The following is a 20,643-nucleotide window of genomic DNA, read 5'->3' as shown; positions in this document are numbered from 1 at the left end:
CACTGGGTTTTGGAAGTAGCCCGAGCGCGTCTCTCGGATGCTGTCCTGTTTGTCTGATTGCTCCCTTGAGGTGCGTTTTGGCTTTCCTCACCCTCTGTGTTTCCTCTAAACTGGAAGTTAGGCTTCAAGCTTGGCCGTGAGATTCAGGCTAACCTTTCTGGCAACAACCCCACACCTGGAGGCAGGTGTCGTGCCCGTCCCCTTGTGAGCGACCTCGCATCTGGTGGCCTGGTTGACGTGGTAACCTCCTCATTTCTCTGTCGTATGCTGTGTTCTTTCTGCACCATCATGCTGGTACCATCTGAGTTTCCTGCTCCCCAGCGATCTGCCAGCAGATGGTTGTCACGTCCACAAAGGTTCTGGGTAGATCTTTAGTACTTTCCCTTAACGTAAATGCAAGTGCAGACAGTCGCGGCACCTTTGAAGAAAGCTTCCAGTCTAAGAAAGATGTAAACCAACAGGAGAAAGGAACTCAGAGGGAGCAGAGGCAACAAGTCGAGATAAGAATGTCGAAGAGACTGTTCAGAGCAGCTTCAGAGAGGAGAGACAGTATATCAAGTGCATGAACTAGAACAAGAAAGCGCTCTTGGAAATTAAATACACGAAAGAAAAATTTAAAAACCTTCACCAAATGGAAGATAAGATTGCAGCTGTCTCCTAGAGAGTAGAGCAAAAGGACATGGAGATGGAAGATGGGAGGTGAGATGAGAACACTGGACCCACAGCCTGGAGTTTGTGTGCTGTGCAGTGAGGGTGGTGTGAAGGGCGCACGCTGCCGCCCCCAGAGGGCCCGGAGCCGAGGAGAGGCGTCGTGGAGGTGAAGAGAGGGCCCCAAACACTGTTGGAGGAAGAATATCTGCAAAACTTTTAGAGAATCAAAACTCAAATATTTAATGAACATTGTTATATGCCAGGCATTCCATAGCTGCAAAAATGACATATTAGCATTTGTTAATCTTTGTGAATTGTTATAATTTGCTTTCCCTTTTTATTTGAACTGTCAAAAAACAAATCCAATGCAATTATCATCATCATCATCATCATTATTATTGGTGTGTGTTTCTTCTCTAGCTTCTGGATGCGTTGGAGTTATCGCAGAGTCCCGTGTTGCTGGAGCTGATGACAGAGATTCTTTGTCGGGAGCAACAACATGTTATGGAAGAATTATTTCAATCCACTTTCAGGAAGATAGCCAGAAAGTGAGTCATTCCTAGTCTGGGATTCCAGGAACCATATGTGTGTTATTTCTGTGGGAGATTATCATCTCTGTCCTTGAAAACGATGAGTGCATTATTTCAGTAGATGCAGGTAAAGTTTTGACAAAATCCAGTGCTCATTTACTCATCGATGATAAAACTTGGAAAAGATCATCTGTGAAAAACCAGTAGCCAACAAAATATTTCATAGTGAAAGGCTGAATTTTCCTCCAAAGTTGGGAACAAGGCGAGGACGTCTGTTCTTTTTTATCCAACATAGTCCTGGGGGTTCTAGCCATTGCAATCAGGCAAGCAAAAGAAATAAAAGGCAGTCAACTTGGAAAGAAAGAAGTATAACTGTTCCTACTCACAGATGGCACAAGGCAGAGAATCCTAAAGATCTACAAGAAACTGTTTGAACCAATAAACAGTCATAGAAAATTTGTCGGATTCAGAATACATAGTAGTCTAATGTCAGTGGTAGTTCTGTTTATGAACAGAGAACGTTTGACACTATAATTACAAATGTAATACCATTCATAATAGCACCAAAAAGAATAAAACACTTGGGAATAAACTTAACACAAGAAGCACAAGACTTGTACAGCAAAAATTACAACCTATTGCTGAAGGAAATTAAAAAATTAAAGATCTAAGTAAATGGAGAGATGGTCCATGCTCATGAGTTGGAAGATGCGATATTGTTAACATGGCAGTTCTATTCAAATTGCTAGGTTTAATGCACTCCATATCCAGATTCCAGCAAGCCTCAGTTTTTGGGTACAGGAATTGACTAGCAGTTCCTAATATTTATATGGAAATGCAAAATACCCCTTAACAGCCAAAACAATTTTGAAAAAGAGAGACAAAATGGGAGGATTTTTCACATCCCAGTTCTAAAACTTACTCCAATGCTACAGTTGTCTCTGTGAAAATTAGTTAATATTTTTCAATTTTAGAACTTTTAAAAACAAAACAGAAGTAAATTTCAATCAGTGGCAGTTATTCTTTTTTATGTTCACACTGTTCCCATCTGTGGCAGTGGGAGTCCATGGCGGCCGGCTCCTAGGTTCTTGGGCAGCCTTCCTTAATCTCTGATGTCTTTTACATGTCTTCTGGCTCAGCAGATCACCGCAGGCTCACCTTGACCCAGAGTCAAGCTGTTTCTCTAGAGAGCCCCGTGAAACGGCACCTAGAGACCACAGGCTGGGTCCTCGGTGAACTTAGTGCTACAGGGTTATAGCACTACTACTGGTTAGTGCTGTACTGAGGAATAGTTTTGTTTGTTTTAAGGAAAAGAAAAATATCCTGATACTTTCCTTTCAATCTTAACATTATGGGCTTTTTATTACTTTTATTATTTTTCCCTTACATTGTAGATTTTAATTCTTTTCTGTTCAGTGTTGTTTTTAATAACATTTCACCAGTATTTAATTGCTTTATCCTATAATACACATAAAATATTTTCAAAACTAACACTACCAGTATTACTACTAAGAATAATCATAGCTGGATGAAGTTAACATTTTAAATTTTATTTATAATTTACTTAGAATATATTCTCTGAGGATATACAGTCAAATTTTGTGTTCCAGAATCACTTGAAAGTGTTTTTCATTGTGCAGTTATTATACCAATTCATTAGGTATGCTTTAATTCATTTTCAGAGCTTAGAAGTTTTTGTGTTCTTTTTTTGACTTAATTTTCTCATTGAATATGTAAAATACATACGTGATTCGAACGTTAGAAGTACGTGACGTGCTACGTTCAGGAGCCTTGCTTCCTGCTCCTGTCGTCTTCTGCCCTTTCACCTTTTTTTCTACTTCGTGTTTTCTACAGATCATGCTAAATCAGCACGTAGAGATCTTCTGCTTTCCTTTTTTTTTGTTGTTTTTTAAACAACTGTGTAATTATTCACTGTTTGGAAGTACCATGTGTTTTGAAGCAGCCCCTACTGATGCGCTTTCGGTCAGTCTTCTGCTGATGAGAATAATGGCGTAGTGAATAGCCCTGTGCACATGTCATGTTGTATTTTGCCAGTGTAGCTTTGGAGTGGATTTGTAAATGTGAGTGAAAAGGTAAATGCATTTGTGACTTTGCTAGATATCACCACATCCCCTTTTGGAGGCTGTATTATTTGCATTCCTTCCAGCAGTGGATGAAAGTATGTTTCATCACAGTCTTGCCAGTAGAGTATATTGTCAAACATTTGGATTTTTTCCAGCGTTAATAGGGGAGAAAGGATTTCTCAGTGTTGCCCTAATTTGTATTTCTTTTATTATGAGTAAAATGGAACATATATTCATATATTTAATGCTCATTTGCATTTACTTTTCAGTAAACCATCTGTTGGCCCATTTATGCTCTTTTTCTTTCCCTCCTCTTTCCTTTAGGTTTCTGTGTAAGGGCTGTGCGTCTCCACTGCTCAAAGCAGGATGCTCCTTGAGAGAACAGAAATCTAGGACAGTGTCCAGATGAATATTGCAGAGCCCATGTAGATCTAGTGGTGTCCTGCAACCTCACATTTTTGTGACTGAATGATGTTCAAATCCAGTATTTTTGCTCCGGGTCATAGCTAACTTCTGAGCGTCGAGATTTTAGAACTGGAAAGGATTTTAATGATCATTCAGTCCTAACCTCTTATTTTTATAGGCGGGGAAGCTAACGCTATTCTTAATTAATAGATGTATAGACGGACTCGTATACGTGATCATTCATATACCGTGTTACCCAGATGAGAAAACAATGGGCCAGCTGAATTCTCTCTGCCTGGCAAGTAGGAATGGTGGTTCATTACTGAGGAAGAGGCTGGAATTGTCTGATCAGGATTCATGAGTTTCAGGTTCTGGGATACATGATGGTGTCGAGGCTGAGTCTCTTCCAAAGCCTTCCAGAAAGACCATATTGAAAGTAAATGAAAAAAGTTCTTTTTCCTAATGCCTAAATAGGCATGAGGATTTCTGGGGATGAGTTAAAATAACATGACCTATGTATAAATGCTCCTTGTATTTCCTGGTTTCTATACATATGATCTTTAAAGTTATTTTTCTGATTCATAGTCATTGGCGTTCACTTTGCTTGTAATGTAGTAGGCCGTCATGAAATATTTGTTGCAAGCCTGAATGTGCATGTGATTTTCTCTTTTTCTTAGGAGTTCATGTGCAACACAGTTAGGGCTTCTGGATAGTGTGTACGGGACGTTCAGGAGGGATGACCTTCCCAGCGTCACCCGCCAAGCGACTGTGGACCGCGTTCTCCTCACTCTGTTGTGGCACTGTGACTTGAGTGCTTTGAGAGACTTCTTTAGCAGCATTGTGGTGGATGCCATTGATGTGTTGAAGTCCAGATTTATAAAGGTATCGTAGTCTGTTATTAAATTGAATGTTAATAAGAGGTGACAGGTCTCCATGGTCAGTGTGGTTAGAAACCGCCATGTGTTCAGTCAAGGGCGTGTGCAGCTCAGGGAGCGTCGCCTCCATGTCCTGGTCTCAGCCTGCAGGCACGTGGTGTGTGCGTTAGTTTCCTCAGGCTGCTGTCACAGGGGACCACAGATGTGGCTTAGAGCCACAGGCCTTTATTTTCTCTGGAGAACTAGAAATCAGAACCTGAATAGAAATAGAAATCAGAAAATCTGTATTTTCTCTGGAGACCAGAAATCAGAAACCGTTTCCTGGGGCTGCACTTGCTCCGGAGGCTCTGGGGAGGAGACTGCTCGCCCTGCCAACAGCCTCCAGAGGCACCAGCACCCCTCGGCTTGTGGCCACGGTGCCCCTTCCCGTGCTTCTCAGGTCACTTGGCTTCGTCGTCCTCCTCTTCTGTTTTAAACAGTCCGCCATTTTTCTTCTTTTATTGAAGTGTAGTTGACTTACAGTGTTGTGTTAGTTTCAGGAGCACACCAAAGTGATTCAGTTATACATGTACACGTGTCTGTTCTGTTTCAAATTCTTTTCCATTATGGTTTATTACAAGGTACTGAATGTTTCCTGTGCTATACAGTAGGTCCTTGTTGTTTATCTGTTGTATGTATAGTGGTTTGTATCTGCTAATCCCAAACTCCCAATTTATCTGCTCCGCCTCCCCTCCCCCTTGGTAACCACCAGTCTGTTCTCTGTGCCTGTGAGTCTGTTTCTGTTTTGTAACTAAGTTCATTTGTGTCATACTTTAGATTCCACATATAAGTGATACATGTGGTGTTTGTCTTTGTCTGACTTCACTTAGTGTGATTATGTCTGGGTCCATCCGTGTTGCTGCAAATGGCATTATTTCATTCTTTTCATGACTGAGTAGTAGTCCATCATATCTGTGCACCACAGCTTCAGCTTCTCTAACCACTCCTCTGTCGATGGACATTTAGGTGCTTCCAGCTTCCACAGTTCTGTCTAATCTCTCTCTGCCTCCTGCCTGTAAATATGATTGCATTTCGGGCCCACTTGGATAATCTCAGGATCCTTTGCTTCATTTCACCTGTCTCATCCCTTCTGTTGTACAAGGTAACAGTCACAGGTCTGAGGCATTGGAATGTGGGTATCTTTTTGGGGCTATTATTCAGCCTGACACAGTCTAAACCCATTACAACATCAACTTTTAAGTCCAAAACCTCATCTAAATATTATTAGCACAAGTCCCAAATCTCATCATCTAAATCATATAAACCAGATATGGGCAGGTTTTGGGTGTGATCCATCTTGGGGCCAAACTCTGTCCATTTTTGGACCTGTGAAACTAGAAAACAGGTTATTTGCTTCCAGAACACAGTGGTAGGACAGGTATAGGATGATAATTATAGACGCTCCTGTTCCAAATAGGAGAAAATGGAAGGAAGGAGTCTGTTTTCCAAAGCAAGTTTAAAATCTGGCTGGGCAAATCCATTAGGTTTCAAGACCTGGGAATAATGCTCTGTGGCCTGGTGCTCTGCCTTCTGGGCAGAGACTCCATCCTTGGAGTCATTCTTCTTTTTTCTTGAAGGTTAGCAGGTGTTTGTCTGTTTGTTGCCTGTAGAATTTGGGGAGTGCAGCATCCTTTTTTCCATTTCATTTTGTCTCTGTCCCTTTCAGTTCATCTGGTGTAACATTCTCAGAAACCTTCTGTCTCTTTCATGCTCATTCTGGAGATTCCCTCTGTGAGATAGGAGAGTCCCTTCCCTGTGCGCGGCTTCTGTGAGGTGGCCGAGCGCAGCCGTGAGCCACAGGCTTCGTTTCTTCAGCCATGCCCTCAGGCTTCTCGCCGAAGCATGCTTTCCCAGCAGCCAGTCTCCTGATGCTAGCGTCTTCTACAGTCTGCACGGGCTGAGAACTTCCCAGGTCATCAAGTTCTGGTTCTTCTTGCTTGACTGTTTCTGTCTCAAGTAATTTCTCCCACCTCACATTCTATTGTAAGCGGCAGAGGGGAAGCCAGGCAGTACCTCCAGCAAATTTACTCGGAAATCCTCTCGGCCCAGTATTCAAGTGCACGGCCTGCAAGTTCTGCCTTCCGCACAACTTCAGAAGACTGTTCAGCTAAGTTTTCTTGTTAGCCGCCTACCAAGGATCCTCTGTCCTCCAGTTTCCAAAAATCTGGTACTTACTTCCTTTTGAGTCCTCACCAGCAACTACTTTAATGTCCGTATTTCTAATAAAAATATGTTTATGGTGATGGGCATTCCCTAAGACAATATTGGCTTTCTGTTCACTTCCTTCTGAGTCCTCGCCAGCAGTGCCTTTAATGTCGATATTTCCTAACAGTGGTCTCTACAGGGCAAGCTAGGCCTTTTCTGTCATACATGGCAAACATTTTTTCTACCTCTACCCTCTGCTCAATTCCAAAGCCACTTAACGTATTTTTTTCATTTGTTGCAGTAAAGCTCCAGCTCTTGGTACCAAAATTTGTATTAGTTTCCTTAACCTGCCGTAATAAATTACCATAAGCTCGGTGGCCTAGAACACAAGTTTATCCTCTCACAGCTTTGGAGGCCAGAAGTCCCAAATGAGTTTCACTGAGGTGAAGTCAGTACTTGCTGCCACACTAAATAGAACACATCAACACTTACATCCACATTTTAGCTCTTGGGCTACCTCTTGTTGAAGTGGTTTAACGTCTTTATTAAAATTATTTTCAATGTAAAGGGCGTTGAGTGTTAAATTTCATCTAGTCAGTAAAATACTTTTCATGTTATCTTTTCTTAGCTGAATGAATCTTCCTTTGATACTCAAATCACCAAGAAGATGGGCTACTATAAGCTGCTCGATGTGATGTACTCTCGTCTTCCGAAAGGTGATGTTCACTCCAAGGAATCTAAAATTAATCAGGTGTTCCACGGCCCGCGTGTCCCAGAAGGAAATGAGCTTACAAAGACCCTCATCAAGTAAGGGTTTACTTAATTTCGGATTGTATGTAATTTGTTAATATTTGTGATGCGTATATTTTTACGCATGTATATAATGTGAATAAATGTTTAAACGAATTTTTATAGTTTTCCTATGTACAGACTACTTAGATGGACATTAATTCAGCATGCTATTGGGTAACGTTCTATCCTAGACGCGTCTTCTATGCAGAGTAAAGCTTTTTCTTTTACTGTGTTTTCCTGCTGTCTTTTCTCCCTCAATAGCTTGATGTGTTTCTAGTGGTATGATTCACAGTAAGGAGGGATTTAGTGTATTTTATTTTTTCTATCATTCAAAATTAAAGGAGTGTCACATACTTCTAAGCAGACGTTTCGTAACGCACAGAGTAGTCAGATCCATTTCCTCTGAAGCCGGCCTTCTGGTGAGGCTCCTCTGAGTGTCGGGCACCGGCGTGCCAGGTCTCTGCAGGCTCACCTTCAGCTCCTCCAACCCTCTCTTCGCGTGTCCTCCTCAGCGGATGACGTTGTCACCATGAGCGTCTTGGGGGTTGTGTTATTTTTCCTTCTGAATCTCTTCAACCTCTGCACACACCCTGCCGGCCCCAGAGCTGGTGGATTATGTCCGCGGGGCTCCTGGAACCAGTGGCTCGTGTGGCACTGGGGTTGCTGGTGAAGCGCCTCAGTGGCCTAGGCTGTGTAATAAGTCTCCCTACCCCGAGGCCTGCCGCTCTAAGCCCCGCTGCCAGAGTGACCGTCCATATGTTACAGGAACCTGATTGTTTTGTTTCCCAGCCTGAAGCCCTTCAGAGGGACCTCGTCCTAGTAGCAGGGGCCGGCAGGCTTCTCCCCTCGAGGGCTGGGCGGTAACCGCTCTGGCTTCCTGGGCCCTGTGGAGCAGCTGGCAGCAGCGTAGATGTGGGGTGGCTGTGTTCTGACCGCACCGTGCTCACGGTGGCTGGCCGCAGCCGGCCAGGCGAGACCGGGCTCCTGGGTGTGGCAGCCACCCCTGCCTCCGCCACTGCCACCCCTCCATGCCCTCACAGTGCCCGCATGCTGCTTCCCCAGGGTCAGTTCAGGCCCCGCCTGGTAGAGCCCTTCCTGCCCCTCAGGCTGGGCCGCTGCCCACCCGGCTTGTTGCAGCCCCAGTAGGTGTGGGCGCCCGTGGGGCCGGCTCACCCCCCTGGATGGACTGACACTCGCCCGGCTGCCCGCAGGCTGTGCCACGACGCCTTCACGGAGAACATGGCGGGGGAGACCCAGCTGCTGGAGCGCAGGCGGCTGTACCACTGTGCCGCCTACAACTGCGCCATCGCCGCCATCCGCTGTGTCTTCACCGAGCTCAAGTTTTACCAGGGCTTCCTGCTCAGTGAGAAGCCGGAGAAGGTAGGCCCCTCCCGACCGCCGGCCGGGCTGCCCGGGGTCTGCGCCCCCCGAGCCACGGTGGGTGTGCTCCTCCAGCCCTGCATGCGGACGCGGAGGGCGGGACCCTGGGGTGGCGTCAGCGCCCGGCATCACCACCTGGCACTCAGGCATCTTCATGTGGGGCTTTGCATTCACAGAACTTGCTCATTTTTGAAAATCTGATAGACCTGAAGCGCTGCTACACGTTTCCCATAGAAGTGGAGGTGAGTGAAATCTTTCGTGGTGTTTCCAGGCTACGAACACTTAGCAAATGCTTATAGAGAAACACACACGTTGTGCTGAACATTAACTGCCCAGTACTCACGTCTGCTGTACGCTGTAAACACTGGAAGCTTCTTACAGTTTGACCGGAGATACAATCTCAGGCAACTACAAAAAATTGGTCATGACTCGGGTTTTCCCTCAACGTGTAAAGGAGAGAAAATGCCACTGAAAGGAGCTCTTAGGACACATCCCTGAAGTTGTTTTCTGAAGTTCCTCTGGTCAGTGATGTTGAGATCCACCCCGATATAGGGTTAGGCCCTGGGGGCCCTGGTGGGAGAGTCGGCACATCTCGGGCGCCGGGAGCAGACGTCTTGGGGGGAAGATGCTCTGGCAAAGGAGCCAAGCTCAGGCTCAGTCGAGCTCAGCGGAGGCTGGGGGGCAGCAGCCTTTCACAGCCCGGTGGGCGGGAGGGTGGGCAGAGTGAGCGGGGGCTGGGGAGCCGGCTGGTGTTCTGGCCTCCACCCCTCGTAGTCTGCCTGGTGGCTCACAGGTTCAGGCCAGTGTTTGCTTCCCGCCTTGAGCCCTTTTGGAACAAGACTGGGAAGTTCTTTCTAGGCCTGTGTTCAGAGAACTAAAGACATGAAATAATAAACACACATGTCCGTTAAGCCTTCAGACACTTAACCGTGCATTACTTGTGAACTCCGCCGCAGCCGTGAGGTGCTGTGACCTGTTATGACTGTGCAGTCCAGGGAACTGAGGCTTATAAGTGCAGACGGCGGGTCCCCGGGCCTGTGGCTGGAGGGGTGCAGCCCACGCGGGTCCCAGAGCCCGAGGGGGGGCACCAGCTCCTGGCACCCGGCTGGGGTGGGGGGCCTTCCTGAAGGGCGCCCGCCTGTCTTTGTAGGGGGTTTTCAGTGCTTTTAAGTTTCGTTAAAGTTTTTGCTTAAAAGTTAGTATTTGTGATTTTTGCCAGATTGCTACTAAAATAGAAAATATGTGACCACGATTCTAAGAAATCTTAAATTGTCTGTTTTTGCCTAATAGGTTCCTATGGAAAGAAAGAAGAGGTACATGGAAATTAGGAGAGAAGCCAGGGAAGCAGCAAATGGGGACTCAGGTAGGACGTTTTCAAAATGATGAGAAAGATGCCAGTAGTTGGTATTTGTTATATAAATAGACAATACTTTAAATAGCCCAGCGTTGAAACTGAATTTGAAAATTTTTATTTTCACGTGGCAAATGGAATTGTACTTTGAAAGAAATGCAGTTAGTTAAACTTTAACAGCACAGAAACATCTCGAGGTGGCCAGAGGGGGCTCAGATGTGGTATGCTTTTTTTTTTTTTTTTTTTTGGTACGCTTTTTTAACAAAAGCAAGATTGACCTGCATTTATTTGCTTGTTTTTGGATTATGTTTCTGTGTTATTTAGATACTTTCAGAACCCTGTGTGAAAGTACAGTCCCATCCTACCCCTCCTCTCCTCCAGACCTCACATCGGCTCCCACCTCCCCGCTATACCCATGTCTGCTCCCTGCGTCCCAGGGAGTTTGCTGTGCTGTTCCCCTAGGTGGACTAATCTCCGCCCCAGAGGCCAGCATGGCCCCTTCCTCTAAAGGAAGTTCTCCTAGCCTCCCTGTTTAGAATCAACTCTCTCTCCCTCCACACGCTCCTGGTTTCAATTTTTTGCTTAATTTTCTTCATAGCTTTTTTTTTCTTCTTCATTTGAGGATAAAATCTGGACCAGTTAAGTTCCTTACATTGAATTAGTTAGTTCTCAGTAGTATCTCTTGCAGCATTTACGTTAGGCTTTATGGGCAGAGTGTACATCATCAGAATTTTCAGTGCAAGAAGTTCTGTTAGCATCACATCCAAAAACCGGATCTAGTTCGACTTCATGCCTTTGTTTGCCACAGGGAGTAACTGCTCAGTGGGGACAGAGTGCAAGGAGGTCCCCCTGGGCTCTTTTTGCTTGTGGATCCGGGTGGTAAGTGAGAGCCACAGGTTTGACGAACGCCTTCGGTGCAGGTATCCGGGTATCACTTGAGCGTAGAGAAACCCATTTCTCACTAGTTTGAGTAAATGTAGTTCCTTCTCTTTTTGCTTCAGGCGGCCCGTGTTATATGTCTTCCTTGTCGTATCTGGCAGACAGTAGCCTGAGTGAGGAGATGAGTCAGTTCGACTTTTGTACTGGAGTTCAGAGCTACTCGTATGGCTCCCAAGACCCTCAGTCCACTGCCGGCCGTTTCTGGAGACGGGTGATTACTGAACATTGTTGTCTGGGGGGCAAGGGGAGCCTCGGGGTGGCAGGGTGCCGGCCTCTCGTCCTGGGGTTCAGCGTCTGACCCCGCCAGCATGCAGGGCGGGTTCACGTTAGCCGGGCTCCTCCCGCGGTCAGGTCAGTGTTTGCATCAGAGCTGCATGAGGCCCTCCCGAGAGAGCTGACCGCGCTGGCTGACTGTTGTCCGTTCCCCCCTGCCCCCCGCCCCCCGGAGGGGTGTTTGCTGTCAGTGCCCCGGCCTGAGCAGAGCCTCCTCCCTGAAGGGTGGGCTCTGGTGACGGGCAGGGGGTGCACTGGGTCTGACGGCTGCTTTGAGAGGTTGAGCTCTGTCTTCCGGGGTCCAGCAGCTCACGGGGTCGTCCACAGCTCACGGAGCCGCTTTTCCGGCACAGCACTCCGTTTCTAGCTTGGGCTGACCTCACGCTGGTCATTCTTTCAGAGAGAACCCTCCCCCCAACCCCATCCCGCCTCCCACCCCCTGCCCCGTCCCAGCTCTGCAGGCGGCCCGCCCCGTGAGCGGCCCCTTGCGTGGCGGTGGCTCTGGCTGCCCACGTGCTGAATGGGCCCAGGTACGGCCGCCCGTGGCCACGCACTCATTTCCCCCCTCTCCGGGGGGCTTGCTGGGTGCGCCTGTCTCTCTCATCTCTCGTGACCCTGGGTGTGTGTCGGTTACTGTTCGGTGCTGAGTGAGCCTGCTGTCACTAACCCGTGACACCCCGCCTCTCTCTTCTGCCCCAGTTTGTAGACGTTACCCATCGCCTGGGGCCAGACACCACGGGCACGGAGGTTGTGAGAGGACTATGTGTCCAGGGCTGTCCGTCTTGGGAGGAGATGTTCTGGAGTAGTTACTGCCACCAGGGCAGACAGAATGACGGAATTCACTAGGACCTTTTTTATTCCTTTTTCTGCCCACTCTCCACAAGCATTTAGTAGCCTAGGCTGACCTTTATCCCAACTGTGCTCTCAGCGTTTCTTGCGCTGTTCTTTCCTGGAAGCCATCTGTGCTAGGGACCACCCAGATCAGTGTGTGTGTGAAATACACCATGCGTGTATGTAAAACCTCAGTGCAGCATCACACTTACAAAATGATTATTCCTGCTCTTTTCTCTTAAGAAGGATCAAGAATGTTTTAAAAGTTTTGTTCTATTATTGATTGAAATTTTAGGGGAAATTAAGGAGTTTACAGAGTTTTTCAAAGTACTGAGAAAAATCGGTAAAAATTTATTCTATAATTCTACTTCAGTAGCTCTACTTTCTATATAAAGTGGCAACGAAGAATGATGCAGGCTGCGGCTCTCAAGATGTAGAGGGTCTGGGCCGCCAGGATGCACACGACTGAACTTGGTCCGAAGCAGCGGTGTCTGCAGTGACACCCTGACCTGAGCGCGAGCCTGGAGGAGAGCCAGTGTGGCCGGGGGCGGGGGGATGGGGTACTTCCCGAGGACACGCGGAGACGTGAGGTCCCCTGCGTGATAGCTCTCCTCGGAGCAGCGCGCTGTGGGCCGCCACCTCACCGGCCTCTCCCTCCCCAGGAGCGTCCAGACCCCGAGGTCCCAGGCGACGTGCTGGAGCTAGAGATGGACGAGCTAAATCGGCACGAGTGCATGGCCCCCATGGCGGCCCTGGTGCGGCACATGCAGAGGCTGCAGGCCACTCGGCCAGAAGAGGTGCCTGGGCTGAGCCGGGGCTGCAGTGTGGGTTCGCAGGCGCGCTGATCTTCCTGGTCTCGCTCGCCGCTGCTCGCCCTGTCACGCTGAGAGCGAGCGGTTCACATCGAAGCCTAAACCGGGTTCTGTCTCAGACACGTGATGTCTTGTCACCCGTCTCCTGCCCTGTCATTGTTGTCTCATAGTGTCAAAATACGAAGCTGTTTGGTTCCACTTCCTTACTGAAGTAATTTTGAGTGTATTATTTCAGGGTTCAGTGCCAAGAAGTCTTCCTCCATGGATGAAATTTCTTCACGACAAACTAGGAAATCCGTCAGTATCATTAAATATCCGTCTCTTCTTAGCCAAGCTTGTTATTAATACAGAGGAAGTAAGTAATTTATGATTTCTTTAAAAATTCTTTGCAATTACATGCATCTACTTAAAAAAAATGCCCACAGTGAAGAAAGACGTAAAGGGTCAGAGCGTGGCGTTACTCTCTGAGTCAGTTCGCCAGCTTGTGTCATTTGCGCAGCATCAGTCTTCTGTCATTTTCTTGTAAAATACGTAAATTAAATTCTTTCGAGTTAGAAGTGACCTGTGTTAGGAAGTATATGTGTTGGCAGTTTTCTTACGGCTGCCAGCCTTCCTGGTTTACAGCAGCAAAGAAAGTGGGGAAAGATTCCCGGTAACTCATATCATTGCTGTGTTTATCCGTTGGAGAGGGGGCTGTGCAAAGGCAGAGGGAGCTGCTGAAGGGGGCTGGGAGGAGGGCCCTCCCAGGCAGCGGACGGCAAGCCCCTCAAGGCCCTCAAGCGGAGAAGAGGCCTGGCCTGGGGCTGCAGCAGGGCCCCTCCCTCAGGGTCACACTTGATTTCTAGTTGCGGGGCTCAGGCAACAGAAACCACGAGCCTGTTTGCGCTGGAGCCAGAAGCCCAAGGCCAGGGTGTCGGCTGGGTGGTTCCTGCTGAAGCTGTGACTGGGCCTCTCTCAGCCGCTGGGGGCTGCGGGCATCTCTTGGCCTGTGGGTGGTCTTCTCCCTCGGTGTGCACACCTGCCTCGTGTAAAAGTTTCCCTTTTCATAAAGACACTGTTACTTAGGGTTAAGGCCCACCCTGATGATTTTCTTTTTAACTCGACGATCTTCCAAGACCCCATTTCTAAATAAGGTCACATTTACAGATACGGGGAGTTAGGAGGACCTCGGCATCCTTTTGGGGCTCACAGTTCAGCCCACAGTACTTGGGGTTCACACATGATTTCCAGCTGGTGCTGCTGTAGGTGCTGACTTGATGGCTGGCAGAAGGGAGCTGGTGTCTGGTTTTTGGTTCGATAAGGGGGCTGCTAAGCTGTGCTTACACGTGTGGCATGAGGTGCCCCTGGAATCACTGCAGGTGGCCCTGCAGCATCGCACACTCCCAGAGCTCGGGAACAGTGGGGGGCCCATTGTCCTGTGGAACGAAAGATGAGAACTTGTGTTTACAGCTGTTTTTAAAGCTTGAGCCTTAAATTTATCCTTTTCTTACAGTTTAATAATATAGGAAAGAAGTTTATATTTTAAATTTATAAATAAGCCAGTAGACATACGTGGAGAGTATAAACTTTTTTTTAACCTATGGAGTACATGATCAGAAACAATTTGCGACCACACAGATTTAAGCTGTGAGAGTAGATGAGAAAACATTTGGGAAAAGAAGGTGGCAGAGGGGAAGAAGGTTGATAGTCTGAGTTACACTTCAGTCTGCAATTTCTGAAATAGATTAAATGGAATTTAGTATATGGAGATGCTTTGGATTTCAGAGATCTTGGGCATGTGTAGTATGTAGCAGAATGACTTCTACAGCATGGGAAGAAGTGAAAAAACAAATTAGCCTCATGCACCTAATTTTTATATTCTCCTTTCTAATTTACCCTGTGCATTCGCAGCCGGTAAAAGTAGGATCCTCCAGGGCTGCATGTTGCTCAGATGGGGAGAGGTTGGTGTAGAATGCCTTCGTTTTTATTTCTCCGAGCGTAGGTATAGCAGAAGGGTTTTAAGCAAAGAGCAGATCAATAAGAATCCATTTCCTTTGAGCTGTGGTTTCAGGACCCATGAGGAAAGACTTCAGCTGAGAATCTAATCGAATTAAGCAGCATACTTGTTGGCATTTACACCTGTTTTGAATTTAGGTCGAGTCGTAACGTAGAATGACGTTCCTGAACTCACATCTTGGTTACTCAGGGCATTCCTGTGACATGTGACCTTTGAACTCTCACCTAGGTCTTCCGGCCTCACGCGAAGCACTGGATCGGCCCCCTGCTGCAGCTGGTGGTCTCTGAAAACAACGTTGGGGGCGGGATCCACTACATGGTGGTTGAGATCGTGGCCACGGTTCTTTCATGGACGGGAGTAGCAACTCCTGTGGTGAGAGCAGATGCGCCTTTGGTGTCCTCTCCCAGAGCAGCGCTGGACGTGATCCAGGCTCCTGTCCGTCCTCAGTGTTTCCAGCCTGGGTCATGCCCGTCTGCGCTGCTGCTGTCCCAGGCGGCTTCGTTTTACTGCCTCAGTTGTGTCTTGTTCGGTCTGCTTTCGTTAATTCCTCCAGCCTTGCTTTTAGTTTTAAGCTATCAGGTGTTTGTGCTGTTTTGCTTATTGCTTTAACTTGCTAGGAACTTGGAAACTGATCATTGGTTTATTAAAAGTATGTGTAAAATAAACATCTGTAGACCCTGAGTGTGAGGTTCGGAAAACGCCTCCTCTGACTGAGGTCATGAGCCTCTGGCATTCATCTTGCCAGCCTCCCTACTCCCAGAGTGTGACGGTGGCCTGTGATGGCTGAGATTGCTAAGGAAGTGCCCCTGGAGAAGGGCACTGGCCAGTCCTGACGTAGTGTGGGTCTGTGTGCTGGAGCTCTGCCCGCTGGCTTAAAGACATCAGCACTAATAGTGTCCAGAGTCCTCATGGAAAGATGTCCTGGGATGGCCCTAATTAAACATAACGTGTGTCCACGGAGCTGTCCCATGTGTTTGTGTCGGGATGTGCCCGTCTCATTTCGCAGCAAACCAAGTCTAACTGAGGAGCCATTGAAAGAGGTTGATGCAGACGTCAGGCGTTCAGCTGGGCTGGGAGAGTGAGCTGCCAGGTGTCAGGATAACTGATTAGAGCACCAGCCAGGGTGAAAGTCACAGTGAACCTTTCACCACTCGTTGCAATAGTCTGAGCAAGAGGCTGAAACCAGAGGAAGCGCGTCTTCCCTCCCCATGACACCCATTCCCTGCACCCCATGGAACAGCCTCCCTGGTCAAGGGTCAGGGGGCCAGCACAGATGTGGGTGTCATCTCATGGTAGAGGGAGCCCCAGCGGAAAGGCTCTAGCAGTTTGGTGGGACCCTGGGGTTGGGAGGAACGCAGTGGGTGGGGGGGGGCATCTTCCGCATAGGGAGGTCCCAGCAGAGGCCCTCGGGAGGGTATGAGTGTCTGGCGGGGGCAGGGGTGCTGCAGGGCCCTGGTGGCCTCTCCGCCTGCTGGGTGGAGGCCCGCTAGGTAAAGCCTTCGAGTTACAGTCGCACAGGTGGCTTTTAACCACGAAGCAGACTCCTCACTGAATGCCAGCTTTCTTTTATAAATCGACTTTCGGGTCAAAAAATGCTTTCCCAGAATGCAGTGCTATGTATTTACATAGAATTTCTGTACCTTTTTAGGGGGTCCCCAAAGATGAAGTGTTAGCAAATCGATTGCTTCATTTTCTAATGAAACACGTTTTTCATCAAAAAAGAGCTGTGTTTCGACATAACCTTGAAATTATAAAGACGCTTGTTGAGTGCTGGAAGGATTGCTTATCCATCCCTTACAGGTATAGATTGGCTAGATTTTGCACTATCGTTTGAGGGTCTTTTACACCTAGCACGTTGTGCGCGATGGTTACGGTGAAAGTTGCTTGAATGGGTAGAAGGAGGAATGTGATCCGAAGTGGAACCTACAGGCAGGTGGAACGTTGCCACTAATGCATGCAGGCTCCGCGTTCCTCACTAGAAGCACCTCTGGGCGGCCGTCGCCTGCTGGTGTGGGGTTTACCCTGCCCTTCGCTGCCCCCCAGGGGTGATTCCTGCCGGGCACAACCTGGGGCAAACTAAAACTGCCGGAAGCTGTCAGCCGAGGGGAGATTAGGACCAGCAATTAGATGGTAACTAGTACTTAGTGCCTGTGCTGCAAAGGCAGAGCAACCTGGGTGTGAACCACGAGGGTGGGAAAAGGAGTATTTCTTACCCTGAAATTAGCCACAGAAAGTTTTATGTTTGTCTTCCGGCTTCTTACGTGTGACACGTTATACTGTTCCTTTATGCTCATGTTTCAGGTTAATGTTTGAAAAGTTTTCCAGTAAGGACCCTAATTCTAAAGACAATTCCATAGGAATTCAGTTATTAGGCATCGTAATGGCCAACGACCTGCCTCCCTACGACCCAAAATGTGGCGTAGAAAGTGTGAGGTAAGGTCGTTCTCGGCTTGTTTCTGTTTCTGGTTAGAGTACGCCTGAATCGGACTGGAGACTGGAATATTGTTTAACGTTGGTAAATTTAAGGACTCGGACCATGTTAAAAATATTTTGAAGAAATATGTTAGTGGAGTGAATGAGGGAAGTGAGTTTTCAAAAATTAGTGTGATTTTTTCACGTAGTTTTGGCAGACAAAGTGTTAGCTCTTTTTGTTATTTTCTGAAGTGACATTTTCACCCTTGATTCCTGAGAGCAGCATGAGCGCTGGAGAGCCTTCACGTCAGCGTCATGACCACGAAGCAGGTGGCCGGGCCCTGCTGCCCTTCGCTGCGGCCCTGCCACCGCTGCAGCCTCCGGCCCCTCATCGCCCGGGGTGGGGGGTCCACATGGAGGGGCTTTAGCAGGACAGTCCTAACTGCACAGAGAGGAGGTGGGGTCCGTGCAGAGCTGGATGCTTGGTCGAGTCCATGTCTGCCGACATTTCCCGTCTCTTTGGAAGTTCTTGCTCTCTCGTTGGTCCTCCAGGGTCAGCCTCTGCGGCACCGGGGGCGCCAGTCGCCTGGTGTCACGGATGGACGTGCGGCCCAACACAGGGTCAATGGGAAGTGGTAACTTTTGGACAAGTGACTTCTCTGAGTTCACGTCCTGCTGTCGTGAGGCTGGGGAGCATCCCCCCCACCCCCGGGTCTCTGTGTGTCCTTCTCCTGTGGTATAGACACCTCTGACGGGGTCAGATCTCAGGTCGCAGCTGATTTCACTGCAGGCCCGGCAGGCCGAGCCTCCACGGCTGTGTCAGAGCTTCTGTGCCTCTGCACCTGGAGCCGCACAGGTGTTCTGGGCCCCCTGTTCAGGTGCCGTTCATCTCTGGGCGTGGGGAGTAAAGTCCTGATACGCTTCTGTCAGACGACGGGATGGGTGGTGTTATCCTTACTTACTTTCTACATTTGTCATAGATACTTCCAGCCTCTGGTCGACAACATGTCCTTTGTCAAATATAAGGAGGTGTACGCGGCAGCAGCAGAAGTTCTGGGACTTATTCTTCGAGACCTCACCGGGAGAGAGAAGGCGAGTGTGTTGTGCACTTTGATATAAATACTCGTTTTTCAGTTTTGACTTGACACGGCCCTTGATACTTGTAGCCGCTACACTAGGAAACCAAAGTGGGCATTCCGGATTTATTACGATTTTACTCTCTTTCCTACTATGTACAGTGCTCAGTTTTTTAAAAAGACGTGATTTTTTTTTTATTTCGGACTCTTGGAAACTTGGCAAAGCATGTAAAGGTGGTGACTTTCTTTTTATTGTAAAAATCAGGATATGAGTATGTAAGCAGCTTTCACTCCTCTGAACTTGGCCTCAGGAGTCCCTTTTGGAGAAACTGCCCTGGTAGAGCCTTGCTGCGGTTCGGGCGGAGTAAACGGCTAGAGCCCTCCCCTTGTACTTCTGGACGTAATGTAGCTGTTGGGTAGGAGAGGGCTTCTCAGGGAAGGGCTCTCCATCTCTGCCCTGCCCACTCTGCACGACTGTGGGGAGGGCCTGGTTGCGTCTCTAACGTGCGGCACACATTCTCCATAAGTTATCATTAAGACGTGCGTAGAACCGCGTGGGCCCTGTATGGAAATGGCAGGCTGTAACTTACTACCGTGTGTCTGTCCCCCGTGGCTTAGCATGCTGGGGCCTGCAGAGCTGTCCCCCACGGCGACAAGACGCCGGGTTGCAGCCTGCCCAGGATGGCACGCTGGACCAGTCCTCGGCCCTTTGTCACTGCCTGCAGGACACTCTGCCCTCTCCTTCGCTGCCGTGTCTTCTCCCCCGGCCTCACGGCTTGAGAACTGCCTTTGCTCGTGGTCCCCAAATTCCTGTCTCCAGTCCCCTCCCCTCCTGCAAGGAGCCAGGACGAGGAGCGGCCTGGGAGAAGCCAGGGCGTCTCGAGGGCACCAAGGCCGCCCACAGTATATTGGACCCCTGCCCATTTCACCAGTAAGGCATTCATTTGGATTTAGAACATTTAGCAAAATTAAATTAAGCTAAAAGGAAATAGAACGCCCTCCCCCCCGCCAAGAAAATCAAACTTCACTTATAATTTATTTTCGGGACTACTAGCTATTTTTGTAAAATAAAAACATATTCAGATTCACAATCTTGTAACGATACGATCCTAATGTCCTTTAATGGTGGGTTTCAATTTACATAATACGCTTAATTTTCACCATGGGTGGAGCACATTACGGCAGAGCCCGGGCTTAATCTCTCATGACTTAAATTTCAACTTAATGGGAATGATAAACCCTCTCGTTTTACATAGTTCTTTTCTGAATATAAAATGGCATCATTGATTTAGTGTAGAAGTTTGGAAAGCAGAGTGGAACACAGAAGTAGGGGTCACGCGTGTTCTGACCACTGACCAGCCTGGCCCCTGGACCGTGGGCTCCGGTCCCGAGCACCCCTGTGCCCCCTCATTGTTCCATGCCGTCAGGGTCCCGTGTTCTATGGACCAGCCTGGCCCCTGGACCGTGGGCTCCGGTCCCGAGCACCCCTGTGCCCCCTCATTGTTCCATGCCGTCAGGGTCCCGTGTTCTATGGCTGGGCACTTACTCCCTGGTGGGCACAGGCTGTGGGGGAGCCGGGGACCTGTGGCGGAGGAAGGCAGGTGCAGGGGGATGGGCAGGGCACGTGCAGCTCGAGTTCTCTGAAACTGGTTTGACCAGAGACGTGAACACTAAGCACCGTTGAGTCGCTGGTTTTCATTCAGCTTCTCAAGTGACTTGCGGGCAGCGTTCTGGTGTCAGAAGGAAGTATAATCTTGATCGTTCTGATGCCTGGCGTGTGGCCACAGCCCCCTAGCCTCTGGAGGTGCCCAGTGCTCAGAGCCCCCCGGGGCCTCCACCTTGTGACGCTGTACTTAACCGAAGTTCCCACCTGGTGTGTATTTGAGACAAGCTTAATCTTCCAGACGCTGGAGGAGTCTGTGTGTGAAATGGTGGTAAAGCAGTTGAAGCGGCATCAGCACACAGCGGAGGACAAGTTTATCGTGTGCTTGAACAGAGCCGCCAAGAACTTCCCTCCTCTCGCCGACAGGTGGGGGTCAGCGCCGCCTCCCT

The 20,643-nt window shown here is 48.5% G+C and overlaps 1 protein-coding gene across 4 annotated transcripts in view; it reads left to right on the top strand.

The window, feature by feature from the left end:
- PRKDC (protein kinase, DNA-activated, catalytic subunit) overlaps positions 1-20,643 on the top strand; it is a 149,612-nt gene that overhangs the window by 75,425 nt on the left and 53,544 nt on the right. For all 4 annotated transcript variants that reach the window (XM_024742667.1, XM_024742668.1, XM_024742666.1 and 1 more), the window contains exons 40-53: positions 1,072-1,199; positions 4,348-4,552; positions 7,358-7,536; positions 8,733-8,901; positions 9,078-9,143; positions 10,192-10,264; positions 11,254-11,402; positions 12,958-13,092; positions 13,343-13,462; positions 15,332-15,475; positions 16,752-16,903; positions 17,405-17,536; positions 18,496-18,607; positions 20,496-20,620. In XM_024742667.1, the coding sequence (XP_024598435.1) occupies positions 1,072-1,199; positions 4,348-4,552; positions 7,358-7,536; positions 8,733-8,901; positions 9,078-9,143; positions 10,192-10,264; positions 11,254-11,402; positions 12,958-13,092; positions 13,343-13,462; positions 15,332-15,475; positions 16,752-16,903; positions 17,405-17,536; positions 18,496-18,607; positions 20,496-20,620 (1,889 nt within the window). The remainder of the gene's footprint in view (positions 1-1,071; positions 1,200-4,347; positions 4,553-7,357; positions 7,537-8,732; positions 8,902-9,077; positions 9,144-10,191; positions 10,265-11,253; positions 11,403-12,957; positions 13,093-13,342; positions 13,463-15,331; positions 15,476-16,751; positions 16,904-17,404; positions 17,537-18,495; positions 18,608-20,495; positions 20,621-20,643) is intronic.

This window comes from Neophocaena asiaeorientalis, unplaced genomic scaffold, assembly GCF_003031525.2.
Source record: "Neophocaena asiaeorientalis asiaeorientalis breed wild unplaced genomic scaffold, Neophocaena_asiaeorientalis_V1.1 scaffold226, whole genome shotgun sequence".
NCBI classification, from domain to species: Eukaryota; Metazoa; Chordata; class Mammalia; order Artiodactyla; family Phocoenidae; genus Neophocaena; species Neophocaena asiaeorientalis.
Note: the sequence above shows the minus strand (reverse complement) of the source record. Positions and strands in the feature narration are given on the sequence as shown.